General features: G+C 48.2%; 1 protein-coding gene across 1 annotated transcript in view; it reads right to left on the reverse strand.

The window, feature by feature from the left end:
• The window catches only part of NAPRT (nicotinate phosphoribosyltransferase), a 32,316-nt gene extending 14,580 nt beyond the window's left edge, over positions 1 to 17,736 (reverse strand). Inside the window, exons 1-5 of the mRNA XM_070940255.1 lie at positions 17,483 to 17,736; positions 4,944 to 5,071; positions 3,989 to 4,071; positions 2,473 to 2,603; positions 1,168 to 1,283 (exon numbers count right to left, since the gene is read on the reverse strand). Of these exons, the coding sequence (XP_070796356.1) occupies positions 1,168 to 1,283; positions 2,473 to 2,603; positions 3,989 to 4,071; positions 4,944 to 5,071; positions 17,483 to 17,690 (666 nt within the window). The 5' untranslated portion in view covers positions 17,691 to 17,736. The remainder of the gene's footprint in view (positions 1 to 1,167; positions 1,284 to 2,472; positions 2,604 to 3,988; positions 4,072 to 4,943; positions 5,072 to 17,482) is intronic.
• Between the last annotated feature and the right edge of the window lie 1,977 nt (positions 17,737 to 19,713).

Consider the following 19,713-nt stretch of genomic DNA (forward strand, 5'->3'; position numbering starts at 1 on the left):
CTTAAGAGTCTGGGATTTCTTGGCCGCTGCTCAGAAAGGACCTTCCACAGATGCTTCTTGGAAGACCAAGTGGGCCCGTCAACTGATAGGACTTCCTGGCTACTTGGGCAGATCTTTCACCAAGGTCCACGTCTGTTTGTCTAACTCCAAGACGGATCTTCTTCCCCAAGGATATGGTCTACGGACTCATTGGTAGTTCTCCAAAGCACCTGAAGGCAGGACAAGAAGCAACAGGTAGAAACTAATCAAGGAGAGAAGCAACCTAGAACTAAGGAAGAATTTCCTGACAGTGAGGACAATTAACCAGTTGGAACAACTTGCCTCCAGAAGTTGTGAAGGCTCCAACACTGGAAGTGTTTAAGAAGAGATTGGATAACCGTTTGTCTGAAGTGGTGCCTGAGCAGGGGGTTGGAGGAGAAGACCTCCAAGGTCCTTTCCAACTCTCTTCTTTTCTGGTCTCTGAGCTTGGTGCTTTTCTTGCAGACATTTCATTACCCAATTAGGTAACATCATCAGTGCTAGAAGGGAGGGGTGTTTGTGAGGAGGAGGAGGAGTTGTTGTTGAAGGAGAAGGAGGAAGAGGAGCAGCAAAATGGTTGGTGTTCTCCAGTTGGACATTTCATAACCCAACTAGGTAGCACCATCAGTGAAGGGAGGGGGGTTTGCTCTCTGTTTATATACAAGAGTCTTCCCCTGTCAGTATTGGTAGGAGTGTTCTTGGCAATTCCTTGATTGGGATATTATTATTATTATACCCCTTGATTGGGATATTATAATCAAAAAGCTAAAAGACCACAACAATCAACACACAGCTAAGCAGAGGTTAACACCAAGCAGTAACTAACGTCCCAATTGAACAGAATAACAGAGTTGGAAGGGACCTTGGAGGTCATCTAGTCCAACCCCCTGTTCAGGCAAAGGCTTGTCCAATCTCTTCTTGAAAACTTCCAGTGTTGAAGCATTTACAACTTCTGGAGGCAGGCTGTTCCACTGGTTAATTGTTCTCACTGTCAGGAAATTTCTCCTTCGTTCTAGGTTGATTAGTTTCCATCTGTTGCTTCTTGTTCTGCCTTCAGGTGCTTTGGAAAATAGGTCTTCCTCTTCTTTCTGGCAGTTTAACCGCAGTGACCGTTTTGGGGGAACTTCTCCTGCCGCCCTGAGTACTAACCCGTGAGTTTACGTCGTCCACGGAGCTAAAGGAGGAGACGTAGGAATGAGCCAAAGTTCCCTGCGCCGGAATCCCGTAGAGTTTCCCGGCCAGGACGTTGCTGGTAAAATCAAAACCTGGAAAAGGGTAGATTGGGGAGACGGGAGGGAGAGGATGAGGAGGAGGAGCAGCTGAGACAGAACATCCCAGGATCTCTCTTCACTAGCGTGCAGTAGAACCGCCTGGGTTCATACAGAGGTGGATCCAGGAAGTCCTCGACTTACAACAGTTCATTTAGTGACTGCTCAAAGCTACAACAGCACTGAAAAAGTTGACTTATGAGAGTTTTTCACACTTAGAATAGAATAGAATTTTTTATTGGCCGAGTGTGATTGGACACATAAGGAATTTGCCTTGGTGCATACGCTCTCAGTGTACATAAAAAGACGTTCATCAAGAATCATAAGGTACAACACTTAATGATAGTCATGACAGACGATAGACATATTCATAGATAAATGATAGATGGGGAGAGATGGAGAGAGGGGGGAGGGAGAGGGATGGAGAGGGAGAAAGGGAGAGGGATGGAGACAGGGAGGGGGGAGAGAGAGAGGGGGATGGAGAGAGAAAGGGAGGGAGGAAGGGGAGGGAAAGAGAAAGAAAGAAAGAGAGAGAGGCAGAGAGAGGAAGATGGAGGGGGAAAGAGAAGAGAGAGAGGGATGGAGGGAGAGAAAGGGAGAGAGAGGCAGAGAGGAGAGAGGGAGAAAAAGGGGGAGAGAGAAGAGAGAGAGAAAAGTGAGAGGGAGGGAGAGAAAGGGAGCGAGAGAGGCAGAGAGAGGGGGGAGAGAAAAAGAGGGAGGGGGATGGAGGGGGGGAGAGAGAAGAGAGAAAAGTGAGGGAGGGAGGGAGAAAAAGGGGGAGAGAGAAGAGAGAGGGAGGGAGGGAGAGAAAGGAAGAGGGAGGGAAAGGGAGAGAGAGAAGCAGAGAGAGGAGGGGAGAGAAGGAGAGAGAGGGAGAGAGGAGAGGGAGGGCGAGAAAGGGAGAGAGAGAGAGGCAGAGAGAGGGGGGAGAGAAAAAGAGGGAGGGGGATGGAGGGGGGGAGAGAGAAGAGAGAGAAAAGTGAGGGAGGGAGGGAGAGAAAGGAAGAGGGAGAGAAAGGGGGAGAGGAGAGGGAGAGGGAGGGAGATTCTGTAGCCATGTCCATGGCCCATGAAAGCAGTTTTAGCCTTCCTGTGGAGTTGATCTCATGGTCTGATCTACCTCGTGGGGCTGACCTCAGGCCTCCCACCGCCGCCTTCGAGAGCAGAGTCACAAACGGGACCTTACCGCCCACGTAGGAGTACTTGGATGCCGAGAGGCCTCCGTCCAGCCCCTGAGCCCGACGCAGACCCATCTCCATCAGCTTCTTGTCCGGGCCGGCTGCAAGACGGAAGCGGGCGGCGTTCGTGGCCACCAGACTGCAGAAGAAAAAAACGTTGGAGAACGTCAGGCCTGTCCCAACTGAAACCTCTAAATAAAAACGATCCCTGGCTCCAATTGTTGAGAAAGGTATAGTTTTATTAGAGGTCAAGTGCATTGCAGTAGTGCAAAGCCAGAACTGAAAATCGCACGCCAAAATCCCTACGTTCAACTTTTCCCACCCTTAACTGTTTCCCGTGGCCCACCCCTCCTAGAACCAAGGAGGTACAACAAGATGTTTTCATAACAATAAGTTCAAGCCAGGGTTGGAATGTGACTCCCTCCTTTTTCCAGCCAAGTGACCTTGAAGCAGGGTCTTGAGGAGATACAGCATTTACTTTCGATTTCCCAAGCGTTCCTCCTTTCATCCACACAGTTCAAGGCAGGTCTGTCACCGCATAGCAGCAAAACTCAGCAAGCTTAAGGCGGCATCCTAGTCATCAATCCATTACAGAGCACTATTGCAGTTAAAGGTACTGCAAGGATTGGTTGCATTTTTTAAAATTTACTTTTACATTCTTTTCTTTCCTAATGCACGTGGAAATTCGGCATAAAATGATTCACCACCTAAACTTTGAAAGAGCATTTACGCAGCCTGGTGACTTTGATGGACTGAACTAGCTAACATTTCACCTCAAAAATATCCTTTGGAAATCTATACATACAGATCCTTTACAACTAAATCTAGAAAATATATTTATTTTGTCATGTTCGTGTAATGTATATTGGAGGTGGTGACCCTTTGAGAGCTGTGTGCAATGAAATTTCATTTTAATGCATGCTGATTAGTGTACATTCAAAGTGACAATAATTGTTCTGTTCTATTCTATTCTATTCTGCATTCTATTCTATTCTATTCTGCATTCTATTCTATTCTATTCTATTCTATTCTATTCTATTCTATTCTATTCTATTCTATTCTATTCCATTCCATTCCATTCCATTCCATCCTATCCTTATTCTATTCTGACTGTTTTTTATCTATTACTAAAACTCTTTTCCTGTAACCCCTAACTGAATGAATGAAATAGTGCATCGTAGGAATACTACTTTTGAACCAAAGTACTTCAAATGGGACATCTTAGAGAATTTGTCCAAAATTTGGGATCCAAGACTTCTGTGGAATTTATTACCTTTACTCAGTAAAACCTTGAAATATCAATCTCAGATCCATTTGGGGAAAATTGTTAAGTTTCCCAGGAAAAGATATGCCCAATATCGTAACATTGAAAACAGCCCATTTCGGAATGGGCTGGGAGTGATTTCACATTCAAAACAGGTCATTTTGAACTGGAAAGGTTTAAAATCGAAAATATTCTACGCATCAAATTTAGATCCACCCAGGGACCACGCCAGACCTGCCGGGCTCCTCACGCAGACTCACCTGGCGTAGTTCACCAGGCACAGCAGGGTGGTCTCCATAAGCTGGACCACCAACAAGGGACCTCTGACCTGAAGTAATGGCACCTGGATGAGCAGAATCAGGGAAGAGAAGGGAGGGGAGCATCAGGTGAGCTTCCTCACCAACGGCTCACGAGATGCCATCTTGGCTGGGAGGTTAGGCAATCTCAGCAAGGCCGGGCCTTTTAGCCAGAAGGTTCCTTGGGATGAATTTCAGAACATAGAGTCCTTATTGGTTAAAGTTGTGGGCTATAACAATCCATCCTTCCTTCCTTCCCCTTCATCTCATCCTCCATCCCTTCTCCTTCCTTCCTTTCGCCTCCCTCTTCTTTCTTTTCCACTTCTCCCCTTTAATTCCTTTCTCTCTCTCCTTTCATCCCTTTTCATACCCCTTCTCCCTTCCTTCCCACCCATCCTCATCCTCTCCTTTTCTCCTTCCACCCTTCCTTTCCTCCTCTCCCGCCCTTCGTCCTTCTTTCCATCCTTCCTCCCTTCCCTCATTTCCCCCCTTCCTTCCTCCCCTCCTTCCCCTTTCTCTTCCCTCCTTCCTTCTTTCCTCCCTCTCTTCCTTATTCCTTCCTTCCTCCCCACATTCCCTCCTTTCCTCCTACCCTTCGTTCCTCCCCTCCCTTCCTCCCATCTCTTCCCTCCTTCCATTCCTTCCTCCCTCTCCCTCCCTGACCTTTCTCTCTTCTCTATTCCTTCCTTCCTTCCCTCCCATCCTTCCATAACTTCCTCCCTCCCTCCTTCCTTCCTTCTCACCCACCCTTTCCTTCCACCTTCCTTCCTTTCTTTTCTCTCCCTCGCTCCCTTCCGTCCTCCCCCAAGGTAAAGAGGGACAGGATTCCGTCCTGCTCTTCTTCTGGAACCAGCATGGCTGTTCTGAGCTCATCCACGCTGCCCTTTCTCGGAGGGACCCTGCCGGAAGCTGCACCCACCCTGGAGAAGACCACCGAGCCCTCCGGGGCAGACGAGATGGAAACTTCGGAGGCATCAACCGTGTACAAGTATTCAAAGAAATCTTCCTCGGTTGTCGCAGGAAGGACGGACTTCAGGTACTCGATATCTGAAACCAAAGGAAGCCAAGTAAGAGATCAAAGACACTTTCCCTTAAAAAGGGAATTTTTTTAAAACCGGGAAGAAGACAAAAAAAGATCACAAAAGAAAAGTGGGGGGAAGCATTCCTTTCAACTTTCACCAAGTTCAGCTCTTAAGGCAAGTCAGCTTTTCTTACAATATTATTGTCAGCCATTGCTCCTAATAACGTATTTTCTAGTCCTTAATTTACAACCATAATGGAACCTGCCCATTATGATCACACACTGTGACGGCTGTAAGCCAACCCGATTTTACGACCTTTTCTGCAGTGGTCATTAAGCAAAACCCTGTGATCATTAAGGAAACAGTTTGCTGTGGCAGGTTTTGCTGAAAAAAGGGAAGTAAATCTAGTTTTTTTGGGAAAAATGTCATAAAATGTGGCCGAGAGGCCATGGGATGCTGCAAATGGTCATAACTGTGGACCGGATGCTGAGCATCTGACATGCAGTCACAGGATTGCAGGGTGGTGGGCAACTGGCCATCAGAAGCCGGTCCGTGTGATAATTTACGAAGGATATCAGATCTCTGGGGTTTTCGCCGTGCCCTAAAAACTTTTCTTTTCCATCAAGCAGGGCTGGCGTGAAACACCCCCCGCCCCCTTTTTTAGCCTTTTAAATTGTCAAATGGGTTTTAGTTTCAGTGTTTTAAATTCTGGGCCACAGTTATATAATTCTTTTAAAATTTAAAATTTTGTATTGGTATGTGTTTTAGTTCTGGCTGTGCACCGCCCTGAGTCCACTAGGAGAAGGGCAGGATATAAATTGAATAAATAAATAAAATTTTGAACAGTTGCAAGCAACCGGTCATAAGTCAAGGAATACTTGTAAGTTCATGCAATTCATAAAGGAGAATATTGGTAGGTCAGAGTTGAAATGAGGGGTCCTTAGTGCCCTCTGAGCTTGCTTTCTTGCAGACGTTTCATGACCCAACTAGGTGACATCATCAGTGCTGCAGGAGAGTGGATTTTGCAGGGAGGAGGAGAAAGAGAGAGAGAAAGAGAGAGAGAAAGAGAGGAGGAAGACAACTGTGGGGTCCTTGGTGCTTTCTGAACTTGGTGATTTTCTTGGAGACGTTTCATTACCAAACTAGACATCATCATCAGTGCTGGAGGGGAGTGAGGTTTGTTCCCTCAAAGCAAGCCACTTGAATATAATAAACAGAGAATAAATGTCAGGTTTCGATGCTATCTCAAAATAAATGAATTTCCAAACTGCCGATCTTTGAGGAAATTTTCTCTTTATTTGAGCACAGCGATCTGACCCTGGCTCTTTCGCGGTCAGGACTGACCTTTTCCCCCGAATCCCTCCCTTTCCGATCCCCAATTCTGTGCGTCTCATTGGCTATCTTCCAAGTCACTTTCCTGATCCCTTCTTCGTCAGATCACAGGAATGTCTCCCCACTCTCCCATCTCCGAGGGGACAGAATCTTCAAAGGGATTTAGCAGGCAAAAGTTCAAGCTTCTCCTCTCTTTATATGTCAGTGCTAAGAAGCTGACAATAAACTCCGTTCCCTTCTAGGACTGATGATGTTGCCTAGTTTAGTAATGAAGCGTCTCCGAGAAAACAACCAAGCCCAGAGAGCCCACAGTCTTCCTCCTCTACCACCTCCTCCTCCCCCTCCATTCCACAACCTCCTCCCTTCGTTCTAGCACTGATAACGTTGCCTAGTTGGGTAATGAAACATCTGCAAGTAAATAACAAAGCTCAGAGAGCACCAAGGACCCCACAGTAATCTTCCTCCTCCTCCTCCATTCTACAACCCTCGTCCCTTCAAGCACTGATGTTGCCCAGTTGAAATAACGAAGCCCAGTGAGCAGACAGGACCCCATTTTCTTCTTCTTCCTTCTCCTCTTCTTCTTCCTCCTCCTCTACTTCCTCTTCTTCCTCCTTCTCTTCTTCTTTTCTCCCTCTTCTTCCTTCTCTACCTCCTCCTCCTCCTCCTCCTTCCTCCCCTTTCTCCTCCTCCTCACCAAACCCCCCTTCCAGCACTGATTTCTCCTACCTGGATCACAAAACATCTGCAAGAAAACAACCAAGCTCAGAGAGCACCTAGAACAGTGATGCTAACCTTTTTGCAGTCACGTGCCAAAAGCGGGGGGAGCATGGGGGGGTTGCACACGAGCGTGTCCAAACCCATAATTGAATGCCCCCTGCGCCCTGCCCCCCTGCGCATGCACACATGACCCCTCCACACTCCCCCCACTTTCGGCACGCGATGGCAAAAAGGTTACAGGTGAGCCCGGTAGACCTGTTTTTCGTCCTCCCCAGGCTCCAAAAGCTTTCTTGGAGCCTGGGGAGGACAAAAATGGCCTTTCCCACCCCACTAGAGGCCCTCCAGAGGCTGGAAATGGTACTTTTCCGGACTTCTGGTGGGCCCAAAAATCAGCTGTCTGGTGTGCGCGTGCACGCTGCAGCTGAGCTAGGGCAAAGCTTGCGTGCCCACAGATATCGCTCCGTGTGCCACCTGTGGCACACTTGCCATAGGTTCGCCATCACAGGCCAACCCTTCAGCTACAAAGATGCCCCTCAAACCACACAGAAGTGCAAGCTACTCTCTGTGGCCTCCAAACATGCCCCCAGCAGCCTTTCACACTTAAGATGTGCATTTTCACGCCACGAGTGGAAACCCACACCCTCTCCATCACGTGTGTGTGTGTGGGTGGGTGGGTGGGTGCACGTGTGCCAGAGAGACTGGGAAGGGCAGCCAAGGCGTGCCCACACAAGACTCCCTCTTGCAACATCTCCAGGCAAGCCGAGATCCAGCTGTTGGGCGGAGAGCAGATGTGGTTCTCTCTCAATTTGTGGTTTGCCTGCGTCTTTCACCTGGTGTGGAAGAGACACGGACCTCCGATGGCATGAAGATACACACAGACCCCAAAGCAAAAAAAGAACCCACTTCCTATTTTTGGAAGGAATAAAATACTTTTAAAAATTGCTGCACAGGTAGTCCTTGACTTACAACTGTTCACTTACGTGACTGTTCCGAATTACCAGGGCACTGGAAAAAGTGACTTATGGCCATTTTTCACACTTACAACCATTGCAGCATCCCTGGGGTGACGTGAACAAAATTCGGACACTTGGCAATTGACTCAGTTATGACGGTTCTACAGTAGTGGCCAAAATTGTGGAAACCTTTTGGGAAAAGTGTATTTTGGAGGTTTGATGGCTAATAACACCACTTTTTTTTTGGAGTTTCAAGATAATCCTATTCCACTGCTGCAATGGCCTGGGAATAGCCCAGACCTTCACCCAATTGACTGATTTATTATTATTTATTAATTCAATTTGTATGCCGCCCCTCTCCGAAGACTCAGGGCGGCTCACAATGCATTTAAAATCATTATAAACAACATTAAAACCATTAAAACTCATTCACACCATTCACCAATTGAAAATCTAGGGAGCTGACTAAAGAAACTTGTTAAGTCAGAAGAGACCCAGCAATGAAACCCAGTTCATAGAAGCCATCATTCCATCTTGGTTTCCCATTAGAACAGCTGCAGAACTCAAAGACTTGGTTCACTCCACGGGAAGACGTTGTAAGGTCATAATTCATGCTAAAGGTTACCCAACGAAGGATTAACTGACATGGGGATCATTTTCGTATATCTTGTTTCACTTTTCTTTATAACTGCTATTCTAATAGCAAATCCTTCCTAAAAGGTATTGCATTACATTCTTGATTCAATTATCTTTCCATTGAGATATAATTTTATGGTACTACTCCAAAAAAAGAGTGGTGTTATTAGCTAGTTTTAGAAAATACACTTTTCCCAAAAGGCTTCCACAATTTTGGCCACTACTGTAAAAGTGTCCCAGAGTCACATGATCCCCTTTTGCAACCTGTCGACAAGCCAAGTCAAGGAGGAAGCCAGATTCATTTAACAGCCAGGTTACAAGCCTACCAACTGCAGTGACTCACTTAAAAACGGTAGCAGGCAGGAAAAATCGTACAATGGGGCAAAATTTACTTAACAAATGCCTCACTTAACAACAGAAATTTTGGGCTCAACTGTGTTCGTAAGTTGAGGACTCCCTGTATAGGGTCTCCCTCTCGAGTAGTGGGTTGGACTAGAAGATCTCCATGGTCCCATCTCCCCCCCAACTCTTTTATTCTGCTCGTCAGAGGATGGCCCAGTCGTGTTTCTTGTCGTCTTTGAAACAGACGGATGAAGAAAACATCCATTTAGTGAGTCAGCCTCCCTTCTAAATTACTGCAAGAAAGAAGGGAAATGGTATTTTTAAAGATTGAGCTTAATGACAGTTTGACTTAAGAAAGTCATAAATGGATAAAGGGGACTGTAAAAATTCGAAAGACTGACATTTCGGTGAAAGTGCTTCTGATGTTTTTGGAACTAATTAGGCAAAACAGATCAGGGCTGCTTTGTGGGAATCTCGATTGTTTGACATCAAAGGGGAAAGACAATTAGTGGGGGGTTTGCAACACGAGATACCTGTAACATGAGATGTTATTAAAACTGCAGAGAGAGAGGGGGGGGAGAAAGAGAAAGAGAGAGAGATTGGGCAAAAAAATGTAATGGGAGAGAAAAAGAAGAATTGGAGAAAAGAAAACTTGCTTTTTTGCTTTCATCTTTGTAATATAGGCACAAAGAGCCCAAACTTTATGCTGCTAAGTGAGACATCTGAACTAGATTTTATTGTTTCTCTGTGTCATATAATATCAGTGGGTATATGCCTGGGTGGGATCCAGCTGGTTCAGACCGGTTCGGGCGAACCAGTAATTGTGACCTGCGGGTGGGCCTGCTCACCTGCTGTTGTGGTTTGCCAGCAGCCTGTGGAGCTGGCAGCAGAGGTGGGCAGCGATGAGGCTGAGGAAGAACAGGGGCCCATCCTGGAGGCTGGGGAAGGCCCAGATGAGGGCTCTGCGTCAGAGGCAGAGATGGGGCCAGGGCCATCTGGGAGCGATGCGCGGACTCTGGAGCCTCCAGAGGCTGACAGTAGAGAGACAGAGGAACAGGAGGAGCCTGTTCCTAGTGCACGTATGAGAAGAGCTGCCAGAAGGCAGGAGCAGATAAAGCAAAAAGGACGACTCAGGAGTAAGGCCAAAAGATGACTGGCCCCTCCCATAAGGCTTAAAAGGCCAGCAATGGCTCTTGGCCGGAAAACAACGTTGATAGTCTTGCTGCTTGTTTCACTGCATTCATTTCTTGTCGGTGTCTTCTGCTTCTGAACTGTTGCCAAGAGAAGCCTTTGGCAGTTTGCCTAATTATCCCAAGGTCAGAGATAAACTGAAGACTGGTGTTTTGAGGACTTTGCTTTCATTTCATTTGGAATACGCTGAGAATGAGTTAATTCTCAAGACGTTTTAATAAAATCTGTTTGTTGTTTGGAACTGTTTTGCATTTAATATCAACTACGTTGAAACGGTTGTAAGTCACTTTTTTCAGTGCCTTTTTAACTTCGAACGGTCACTAAATGGACTGTTGTAAGTCAAGGACTGCCTGTAGTTTCATTTTCACTTCCAGAGTATGAATAACAGAATGGAACTATTAGAAAAACAGCCAAGATTAGTGACGATAGGAAGGATCATTAGAGCAACTGACAGAAAAAAGGATTGCTCCAGAAATATTAACATTACAAAATTGTATAAAAGATTATGGTAAATATGTGGAAGTGGAAGTTAATTTACATGGGGCGAAGATTTTGATATTAGGAATTTGTGCCCAAACGAAGACCATGTGACATTTAAAAAAAGGACGCGGATAGCAAAGAGAAGGGCTAGAGATGATATAGAGGAAGACTATAAAAGTCTTCCAATATTTGAGGGGCTGCCACAAAAAGAGGAGGGGGGGCTTTAACCTAGATTCAGAGTTTGATGCAAAGTTAGGAAATGCATTTGGTACTTGCATTTTCACCATAAGAAATGTACGATGTGAATATTTTTAAGAGTGTCATCAGGATATTTATTAAAGTTTATCTCTCTTCAGTTGGAAAGAAGCAGAATGTGTCAGAATTAAAAAAAAAAGAAAAACAAAAAACAGGGGAATCGAACAGGAGGATTTTGATGGCTGTAAACCTGAATACTGCACCGCTGCAATATTAAAATACTGCTTCCAGTTTTGGTCACAGCACTACAAAAAAGATCTTGAGACTTTGTAAAAAGTGCAGAGAACGACGACGAAGATGATTTAAGGCCTGGAGACTAAAACATACGAAGAACGGTTGCAGGATTTGGGTTTGGCTAGTCTAGAGAGAAGAAGGACTGGGGGGGACAGTAGTCCAGTATTTGAGGGGCTGCCACAAAGAAGAGGGGATCAATTTATGGTACTACTCCATATATACTCACCAGAAGGCAGGACATGAAGCAACGAATGGAAACTGATCAAGGAGAAAAGCAACCTGGAATTAAGGAGAAACTTCCTAACAGTGAGGACAATTAACCAGTGGAACAGCTTGCCACCAGAAATCATGGGCACTCCATCACTGGAGGTTTTTAAGAATGGATAGTCACTTGTGTGAGATGATATAGGTTCTCCAGCTTGAGCAGAGGATTGGACTAGAAAAGTCCCTTCCAACCTGATTATTCTGACTTATCATATTTATTTATTTATTTATTTATTTATTTATTTATTTATTTATTTATTTTTCAGATTTCTATACCGCCCTTCTCCTTTCGGACTCAGGGCGGTGAACAGCCAAAATAAAACATTTGTACACAAAAGTTAAAATAGATTTAAAATAATTAAATAAAAGTTTGGCCCATAATTTAAAACATTTCAATTAAAATCAACATCAAATTTTAAAAACCCACCATAAAATCAGGACAGCCCGGCTAACTGAAAAAAATAGGTTTTAAAGGCCCGACGAAAAGTCCGGAGGTCTGGGACATTTGATGAAAGAACTGGAATAGCTTCTAAGTTCCACTCCCCTCTGATTAAGTCAGGTTGCACCTTGAAAATTGTGACCAGTTTGGGACTTCTCAAATCCAGGTGGATTCAGTAAAAAACAGTTGGACCAGGGAAACCATAAGCCACAAGGCTGAGCCTCCCCTCCCGGTTTGGCTGAAGGTCAGCAACCATCTGCAAAGGATGCTTAAGGGACATTTCTGTCCAAAGCAGGATTTGCCCCTTCCGATTCCACCCAGCCTTCCATCACCACCAAGCCCAGCCAGAAACTCCATATCCACAACCAGCAAACATCTTGCAAGAATCCAATTCGGTGTTTTGAGGCTGAATACCAAGAACCGGATGTCAAGTGGCAAAGCCTGAATAAAATCTGGATGAAAAAGAGAGAGTTGAAAAGAATAAATATGAGCAGGCTTTTAAAAAAACAACTTTGGAAACGGGTGAACAGAGAGAGACAGCTCAGAATCTGCAGAAAATGTTCCTTACTTAGCGCCAAGTCTATTTATGTTCCGAGCTATCCTGGGGCCTTGGATAAGTGATGGGCGGCGCATAACTTCCATAACAGATAAACAAAACATCAATGAAAAAAGAATCGGAGAAATAAAGTCAGAGGGAGCATCTGGAGGCATGAAAAACGTGGAGAAATTTGGGAGGGGGGAAATCTGGTTGTAGGAGCCTAAAATTTGACAGTGGGGGGGATGCAAATGGACCCATTAAAAAAAAATTTGCAAAGAGCCTTGCTGGTACAGTGGTCTAAGCACCCTGTTATTAACACCAGCTGCCTGCAATTACTGTAAGTTCGAATCTCTCCAAGGCTCAAGGTTGACTCAGCCTTCCATCCTTTCTAAGGTAGGTAAATTGAGGACCCAGATTGTGGGGGCAATAAGCTGACTTAAATATACAAAAGGATGAAGGCTATTGCTTAGCGCATTGTAAGCCGCCCTGAGTCTCCGGAGAAGGGCGGCATATAAATCAAATTAAAAAAAAAAAAAGGGTGGGGGGATTTTAGGAACTTTAGACCAATGCCCTGTTCTGGTGAACGTTCTTGTTTGTTTTTTTTAAATTTCCTTCCGGTGTGGTCCTTTATTCAGCACAATCTCGCATGCATGCGCAAACACAAGCACATGCACAGGAGAGCTCCAAAGACCAGCTGGATCCCAAATTGCACGCATGCACACCAGAGGTGCGCGAATGTGCAGTTTCAGGTGAGCTTGGCAACGGCTCACGTGCCCGGAAAAGTGGCTCTGTGTGCCACTTCCGGCACGCGTCCCATAGGTTCACCAACACAGCCCTATACCATTTCAGGCAAGTGTCTGTCCACTCTTCAACAACTTCTGGTGGCAAGCTGTTCCACTGGTTAATGTATTTATTTTTATTTATTTAATATAATATGTATGCCGCCCTATCTCCGTAGGACTCAGGGTGGCTCACCAATAAAAACCAACCCAATAAAACATAAAATACATAAATATGCATACATAAAATATATAAATGTATAAATATATAATTTAAACATATATTAAAACCCATCAAAATAATCAAAAAAATCCCTCAGTCCAGGCTGGACTAATTGTCCTGAATTAAGTTTCTCCTTATTTCCCAAGTTGCTTCTCTCCTTGATGAGTTTCCATCCAGTGTTCCTTGTCCTGCCTTCAGGGGCTTTGGAAAATAGCCTGACCCCCCCCCTTCTCTGGGGCAGCCCCTCAAAAAATCCCAAGCTGTACAAAGCTTATCTTCTTAATTTTTAGCATTTGAACAAGATCAAAGCAATTTGTTTTTTTATTCAACTGCTTCTGGTATGTGCCCTGTAATTCCAGGTAAAACAAACAGGTTCTCCCAGGAAATTCCTGAGGTGGGGGTGTGGGCAGTGGGGGGGGGGGGGGACAAGTGAGTTTACACAAATGGGACAATTTTTAATCCAAAGCCACAACTGTGCAGATTGTCCTCTGCGGTAGAGAAGAATGGCAATGCCCAAGGGAGGTTTCTCTCCAAGGGGGTCAAACTCCTAGCTCATACAGGTAGTCCTCGACATACGACCACAAATGGAGCCCATCGTTTCCCTTTGCGAAGCGAGCTAGCTGTTAAATCAGCTTTGTCCTGTTTTACGACTTAATCTTGCCACAGGTGTTTATTTATTTATTTATAATTAAATTTATATACCGCCCTACTCCCGAAGGACTCAGGGCGGTGAACAGCCAGAAAATAAAATATACATAATACAAACGTTAAAAACCATTTAAAATACATTAAATGTTCACTGAAGCAGAGCAGTTCCATTAGCAAGACTTGGGAAGGTTGTTAAGTGAATCTGCTTCTGATCACGTGACCACGGGGGGGGGGGATGCTATTTGTCAAAAAGTTGAAAAATTGGTCGCAAGTCGCTTTTTTTCCCACTCTCGTCACTTTGAACCGTCTCTAAACAAACCGTTGTAATTCGAGGACTGCCTCCCCCCAGAAATAAATAAATGTTCAGGAGCACCAGAAGAAGTGAGGCTGGATAGGAGGAGATGGGCCACCAGTTAAGGGGGTAAATTTGCACCCACTACGCACTTTGCACAAAGTGTTTCTGAAAAATGTGGCAAGGCAGCATCGTGCATGGGCATTATTGGTGCATGCCCCGTTAGCCAATATGCGTGCATGCACTCTTTGGATGCGCTCCAAACTCGGATTCAGCCATGCTGTCGCTCCTCCTCCCCAGCCCCAAGCCTCAATCCAACCGGAGCATCGTTTCTTTCCCAGAGAGCCCATCATCCAAAGCAAAGCACCCCTGATTCGGAGAAGGGGAAACTGAGGCACGCTGCCTCTCGGTGTTGGCTCTAAGCCAACCTCTGAGGTTTTACAGGCGGGTTTTATCGCCAATGTGCGATTGATGGGGAAGGAAATAAAAAATTCACCGTAGCTCCTTCTTTGCAGCCGGCCTGCCTGTCTTCCTCCCTGCACACACACCCCAACATCTGGATGGGCAGCTGCCCCTGGCTTGCCCCACTGAAGGCAGGTTCAATTCCTACCTGCGGCTCTCCTGCCCCAAAGCTGCAACTGATTCCCCCACCCCACCCCCCGCTAGGGAAAAAGACCTGCTGGATCAAGTTCATCATTGGGATGGGAGACCACCAGGAGATCCCACCGCTGTTGCAGGGAAGACCCCTGCCCAAAGGAGCATGTGGGTTGATGCAAGAGGCGCGAGGGAAATCCCAGGTCCTTGTTGGGAACCTCGGGGTCTTCTGCGACCCCCTACCCACCTCTGAGGCTCAGCATTCCCAGCCTCCCCTCCCCTCCCCTCCCCAAAACACATGGTCTGGTAAGCTCCCTTCCCCAAAGCTGCAACTGATTCCCCCCACTCCGGCTAGGGAAAAGGACCTGCTGGTTGGGAGACCACCAGGAGATCCCACCGCTGCTGCAGGGAAGATTCCCCCCCCCCCAAAGGAGCACGTGGGTTGATGCAAGAGGGGGAAAAGGGGAGAATCCCAGGTCCTCTTTGGAAACCTCAGGGTCTTCTACGACCCCCCACCCACCTCTGAGGCTCAGCATTCCCACCCTCCCTTCCCCTCCCCCAAACACATAGTCTGGCCAGCTCCCTTCCCCAAAGCTGCAACTGACCTCCCCTCTCTCCCCCGCCTGCCTAGGGAAAAGGGCCTGCTGGATGGGAGACCACCAGGAGATCCCACTCCTGCTGCAGGGAAGACCCCTCCCCAAAGAAGCACGTGAGTTGATGCAAGAGGCGGGAGGGGATCCCAGGTCCTTTTGGGGAACCTCGGGGTTTCCACGACCCCGCCCCCCGAGGCTCAGCATTCCCACCCTCCCCTCCCCTCCCCCAAACACATGGTCTGGCCAGCTCCCTTCCCCAAAGCTGCAACTGATCTCCCCCCTCCCCTGCCTGCCTAGGGAAAAGGGTCTGCTGGATCAAGCTCATCCCTGGATGGGAGACCACCAGGAGATTTACCCCCTCCCCTGCTGCAGGGAAGACCCCTCCCCAAAGGACCACGTGGGTTGATGCAAGAGGCGGGGAGGGGGGAAATCCCAGGCCCTGTTTGGGAACCTCAGGGTCTTCTACGACCCCACACCCACCTCTGAGGCTCAGCATTCCCACCCTCCCCTCCCCAAAACACATGGTCTGGCCAGCTCCCTTCCCCAAAACTGCAACTGATCTCCCCTCTCCCCCGCCTGCCTAGGGAAAAGGGCCTGCTGTATGGGAGACCACCAGGAGATCCCACTGCTGCTGCAGGGAAGACCCCTCCCCAAAGGAGCACGTGGGTTGATGCAAGAGGCGGGGAGGGGGGAAATCCCAGGCCCTGTATGGGAACCTCAGGGTCTTCTGCGACCCCACACCCACCTCTGAGGCTCAGCATTCCCACCCTCCCCTCCCCAAAACACATGGTCTGGCCAGCTCCCTTCCCCAAAACTGCAACTGATCTCCCCTCTCCCCCGCCTGCCTAGGGAAAAGGGCCTGCTGGATGGGAGACCACCAGGAGATCCCACCGCTGCTGCAGGCAAGACCCCTCCCCAAAGGAGCACGTGGGTTGATGCAAGAGGCGGGGAGGGGGGAAATCCCAGGCCCTGTATGGGAACCTCAGGGTCTTCTGCGACCCCACACCCACCTCTGAGGCTCAGCATTCCCACCCTCCCCTCCCCAAAACACATGGTCTGGCCAGCTCCCTTCCCCAAAGCTGCAACTGATCTCCCCTCTCCCCCGCCTGCCTAGGGAAAAGGGCCTGCTGGATGGGAGACCACCAGGAGATCCCACTCCTGCTGCAGGGAACATTCCCCCTCCCCAAAGAAGCACGTGAGTTGATGCAAGAGGCAGAGGGGGGGGGAGATCCCAGGTCCTTGTTGGGAACCTCAGGGTCTTCTGCGACCCCCCCACCCACCTCTGAGGCTCAGCATTCCTACCCTCCCTTCCCCTCCCCCAAACACATAGTCTGGCCAGCTCCCTTCCCCAAAGCTGCAACTGACCTCCCCTCTCTCCCCCCCCCCCCGCCCCCGCCTGCCTAGGGAAAAGGGCCTGCTGGATGGGAGACCACCAGGAGATCCCACCTGCTGCAGGGAAGATTCCCCCTCCCCAAAGGAGCACGTGGGTTGATGCAAGAGGGGGAAAAGGGGAGAATCCCAGGTCCTCTTTGGGAACCTCAGGGTCTTCTGCGACCCCTCCCGAGGCTCAGCATTCCCAGCCTCCCCTCCCCTCCCCCAAACACATAAGTCTGGCCAGCTCCCTTCCCCAAAGCTGCAATTGATCTCCCCTGTCCCCGGCTAGGGAAAAGGGCCTGCTGGATAGGAGACCACCAGGAGATCCCACCTGCTGCAGGGAACATTCCCCCTCCCCAAAGGAGCACGTGGGTTGATGCAAGAGGCGGGGAAGGGGGGGAATCCCAGCTCCTCCCCCTCCCCACATGCCCTGGCCGGCTGGCTTCCCCAACCGGGCGCCCGCGAGGACTGGGGGTGGGTGGGTGGGTGGGTGAGGGAGCCCCTTCCCCCCCACTGGGGCCCTTTTGGGGGGTGGGGGGTCTTGGTCCTCACCTGCCCGGCTGAAGCGGAAGGCTTGGAGGAAGGCCAGGCAGTCAGCCAGGCCGGCGCCCAGGGCGAAGGCTCCCTGGAAGGGGCAGCGGCGGAAGAAGAGCTCGAAGGCGGCCGGCTGGCGGTGTCTGCCGGCCCTCCAGTAGCCGTAGGCCATGGTGAACTGGTAGAGGTCGGTCAGCAGCGCCAGCGAACCCCCGCCGGCCTCCATGGCCCCCGCTCTGCGTCCTGGCTCCGCTCAATGCGCCCGGCCGGGGCACGCGGGGACCCAGGCAGCGGGGGGAGCAGCCCCGCCCACCCCGGAGGGGAAGCCACGCCCCCTCCTCTTCCCCCTCCTCCCTCCCCACCTGCCGCTGAGACATTGTAGCGCTGGAGCGGAAAGGGAGCTTCCAGCGGCAGCCGGGCGCCCGCGGGCCACCCCTGGAAGGGAAAGAGAAACAGAAAAGAAGAGAGAATAGGATGCAGTGGATATTGGAATGGAATAAAGATTAGAATAGAATACAAAAGAGAAGAGAGAAGAGAGCAGAGGTCTTCAAACTTGGCCCGCTTGAAGACTGGTGGACTTCAACTCCCAGAATTCTCCAGCCAGCTACGCTGGCTGGAGAATTCTGGGAGTTGAAGTCCACCAGTCTTCAAGCGGGCCAAGTTTGAAGACCTCTGGAATAAGAGCATAGAGTAGGAAAAAAGAATAGAATAGAGAATAGGGGAGAAAAAACCAGAATAATAATAAAGAAGAGAGGAATGGAAAAGAGAGAATAGAAGAATAATGAATAGAAGAATGTAGAATAGAATAGAGTGAGTAGAGTAGAATAGAATAGAATATGGAGTGGAATGGAATGGAATGGAATAGAATAGAATAGAATAGAATAGAATAGAATAGAATAGAATATGGAATGGAATGAAATATGGAGTGGAGTGGAATGGAATGGAATGGAATAGAATATGGAATGGAATGGAACAGAATAGAATATGGAATGGAATGCAATATGGAGTGGAGTGGAATGGAATGGAATAGAATATGGAGTGGAACAGAATAGAATATGGAATGGAATGGAATATGGAGTGGAGTGGAATGGAATAGAATATGGAGTGGAATAGAATAGAATATGGAATGGAATGGAATATGGAGGAGTGGAGTGGAGTGGAACGGAACAGAACAGAACAGAACAATAAAATACAGAATGGAATGGAATGGAATGGAATAGAATAGAGAATGGAATGGAATATGGAGTGGAGTGGAGTGGAGAGTGGAATGGAATGGAATGGAATAGATTAGAATAATAAAATACAGAATGGAATGAAATAGAATAGAATATGGAGTGGAATGGAATGGAATGGAATGGAATATGAGTGGAGTGGAGTGGAGTAGAAGAGAAGAGAAGAGACGAGGAGAAAAGAGGAGAAAAGAGAAGAGAAATGAAGAAAAGAGAAAAGAGAAGAGGAAGAATGAAGATTTGATTAAACTTTATTCTCCCTTTGTAAACTGGTGGATGGTTTCCCCGGAGGCCGTGGCCACAGCTCCTGAGTGGGAAGGAGCCCTGGAGTGGGGACAGTCCCGCCTTGTCCTGGGAGGAGGGCATTGCAGTGGCACCGGGCTCTTCTCGGAGCCACCCAGGGCTGGGGCTGCTCCACCATGCAGGGAGGGGGTTCCCCTGCTGGGAATTCAATAGCTGCGCTGACTGACGTGTGAGGAGGTGCGGGTGGGGGTATCCGGGGTTTGCTGCAGGTGCTTCGCGCCCTCCCCTTCCTCACAGAACCCGGCCTTCTTGAGAGACCCCAGCACAGGTAGTCAACTTACCCCAACGTTTCTGTTGCCCAGTGAGAAATGCGTTTGTGGGAGTTTTGTCCTGTTTTGCGACTTTTCTTGCCACATTTAAGTGAACCAGGGCAGGTGTGGAATTAGTCACACGGTTGCTAAACGAATCTAGCTTCCCCTTTTGACTTTGCTCAATCACAGATTCCAGGGAGGGGACTCACCCCTTGGAGACTTACACCCCCCTTTGCTGGTCCAGGATGGGGATCAAGCCCTTTCCGTTGCTCATTGGCTTCCTTTGGGGATTCTTGATTTCTTTTTTATTTCTTTTTTATATTCGATTTTTATTTGCAAGCTTGTGTGTGAGTGGCTGTGGAATTGGGCAGCCTGCAAACCCTGGCCCTGGCATCTCAGCGGAGTAGGCAGCATGGCGCTCTGAATGCCAGGCTTCTCATTAACGTTTCATGTTGAATTTTAACTA

The sequence above is a fragment of the Pituophis catenifer genome, unplaced genomic scaffold (genome assembly GCF_029215685.1).
Source record: "Pituophis catenifer annectens isolate HBS135680 unplaced genomic scaffold, rPitCat1.0.hap2 SCAF_3, whole genome shotgun sequence".
Taxonomy (NCBI): domain Eukaryota; kingdom Metazoa; phylum Chordata; class Lepidosauria; order Squamata; family Colubridae; genus Pituophis; species Pituophis catenifer.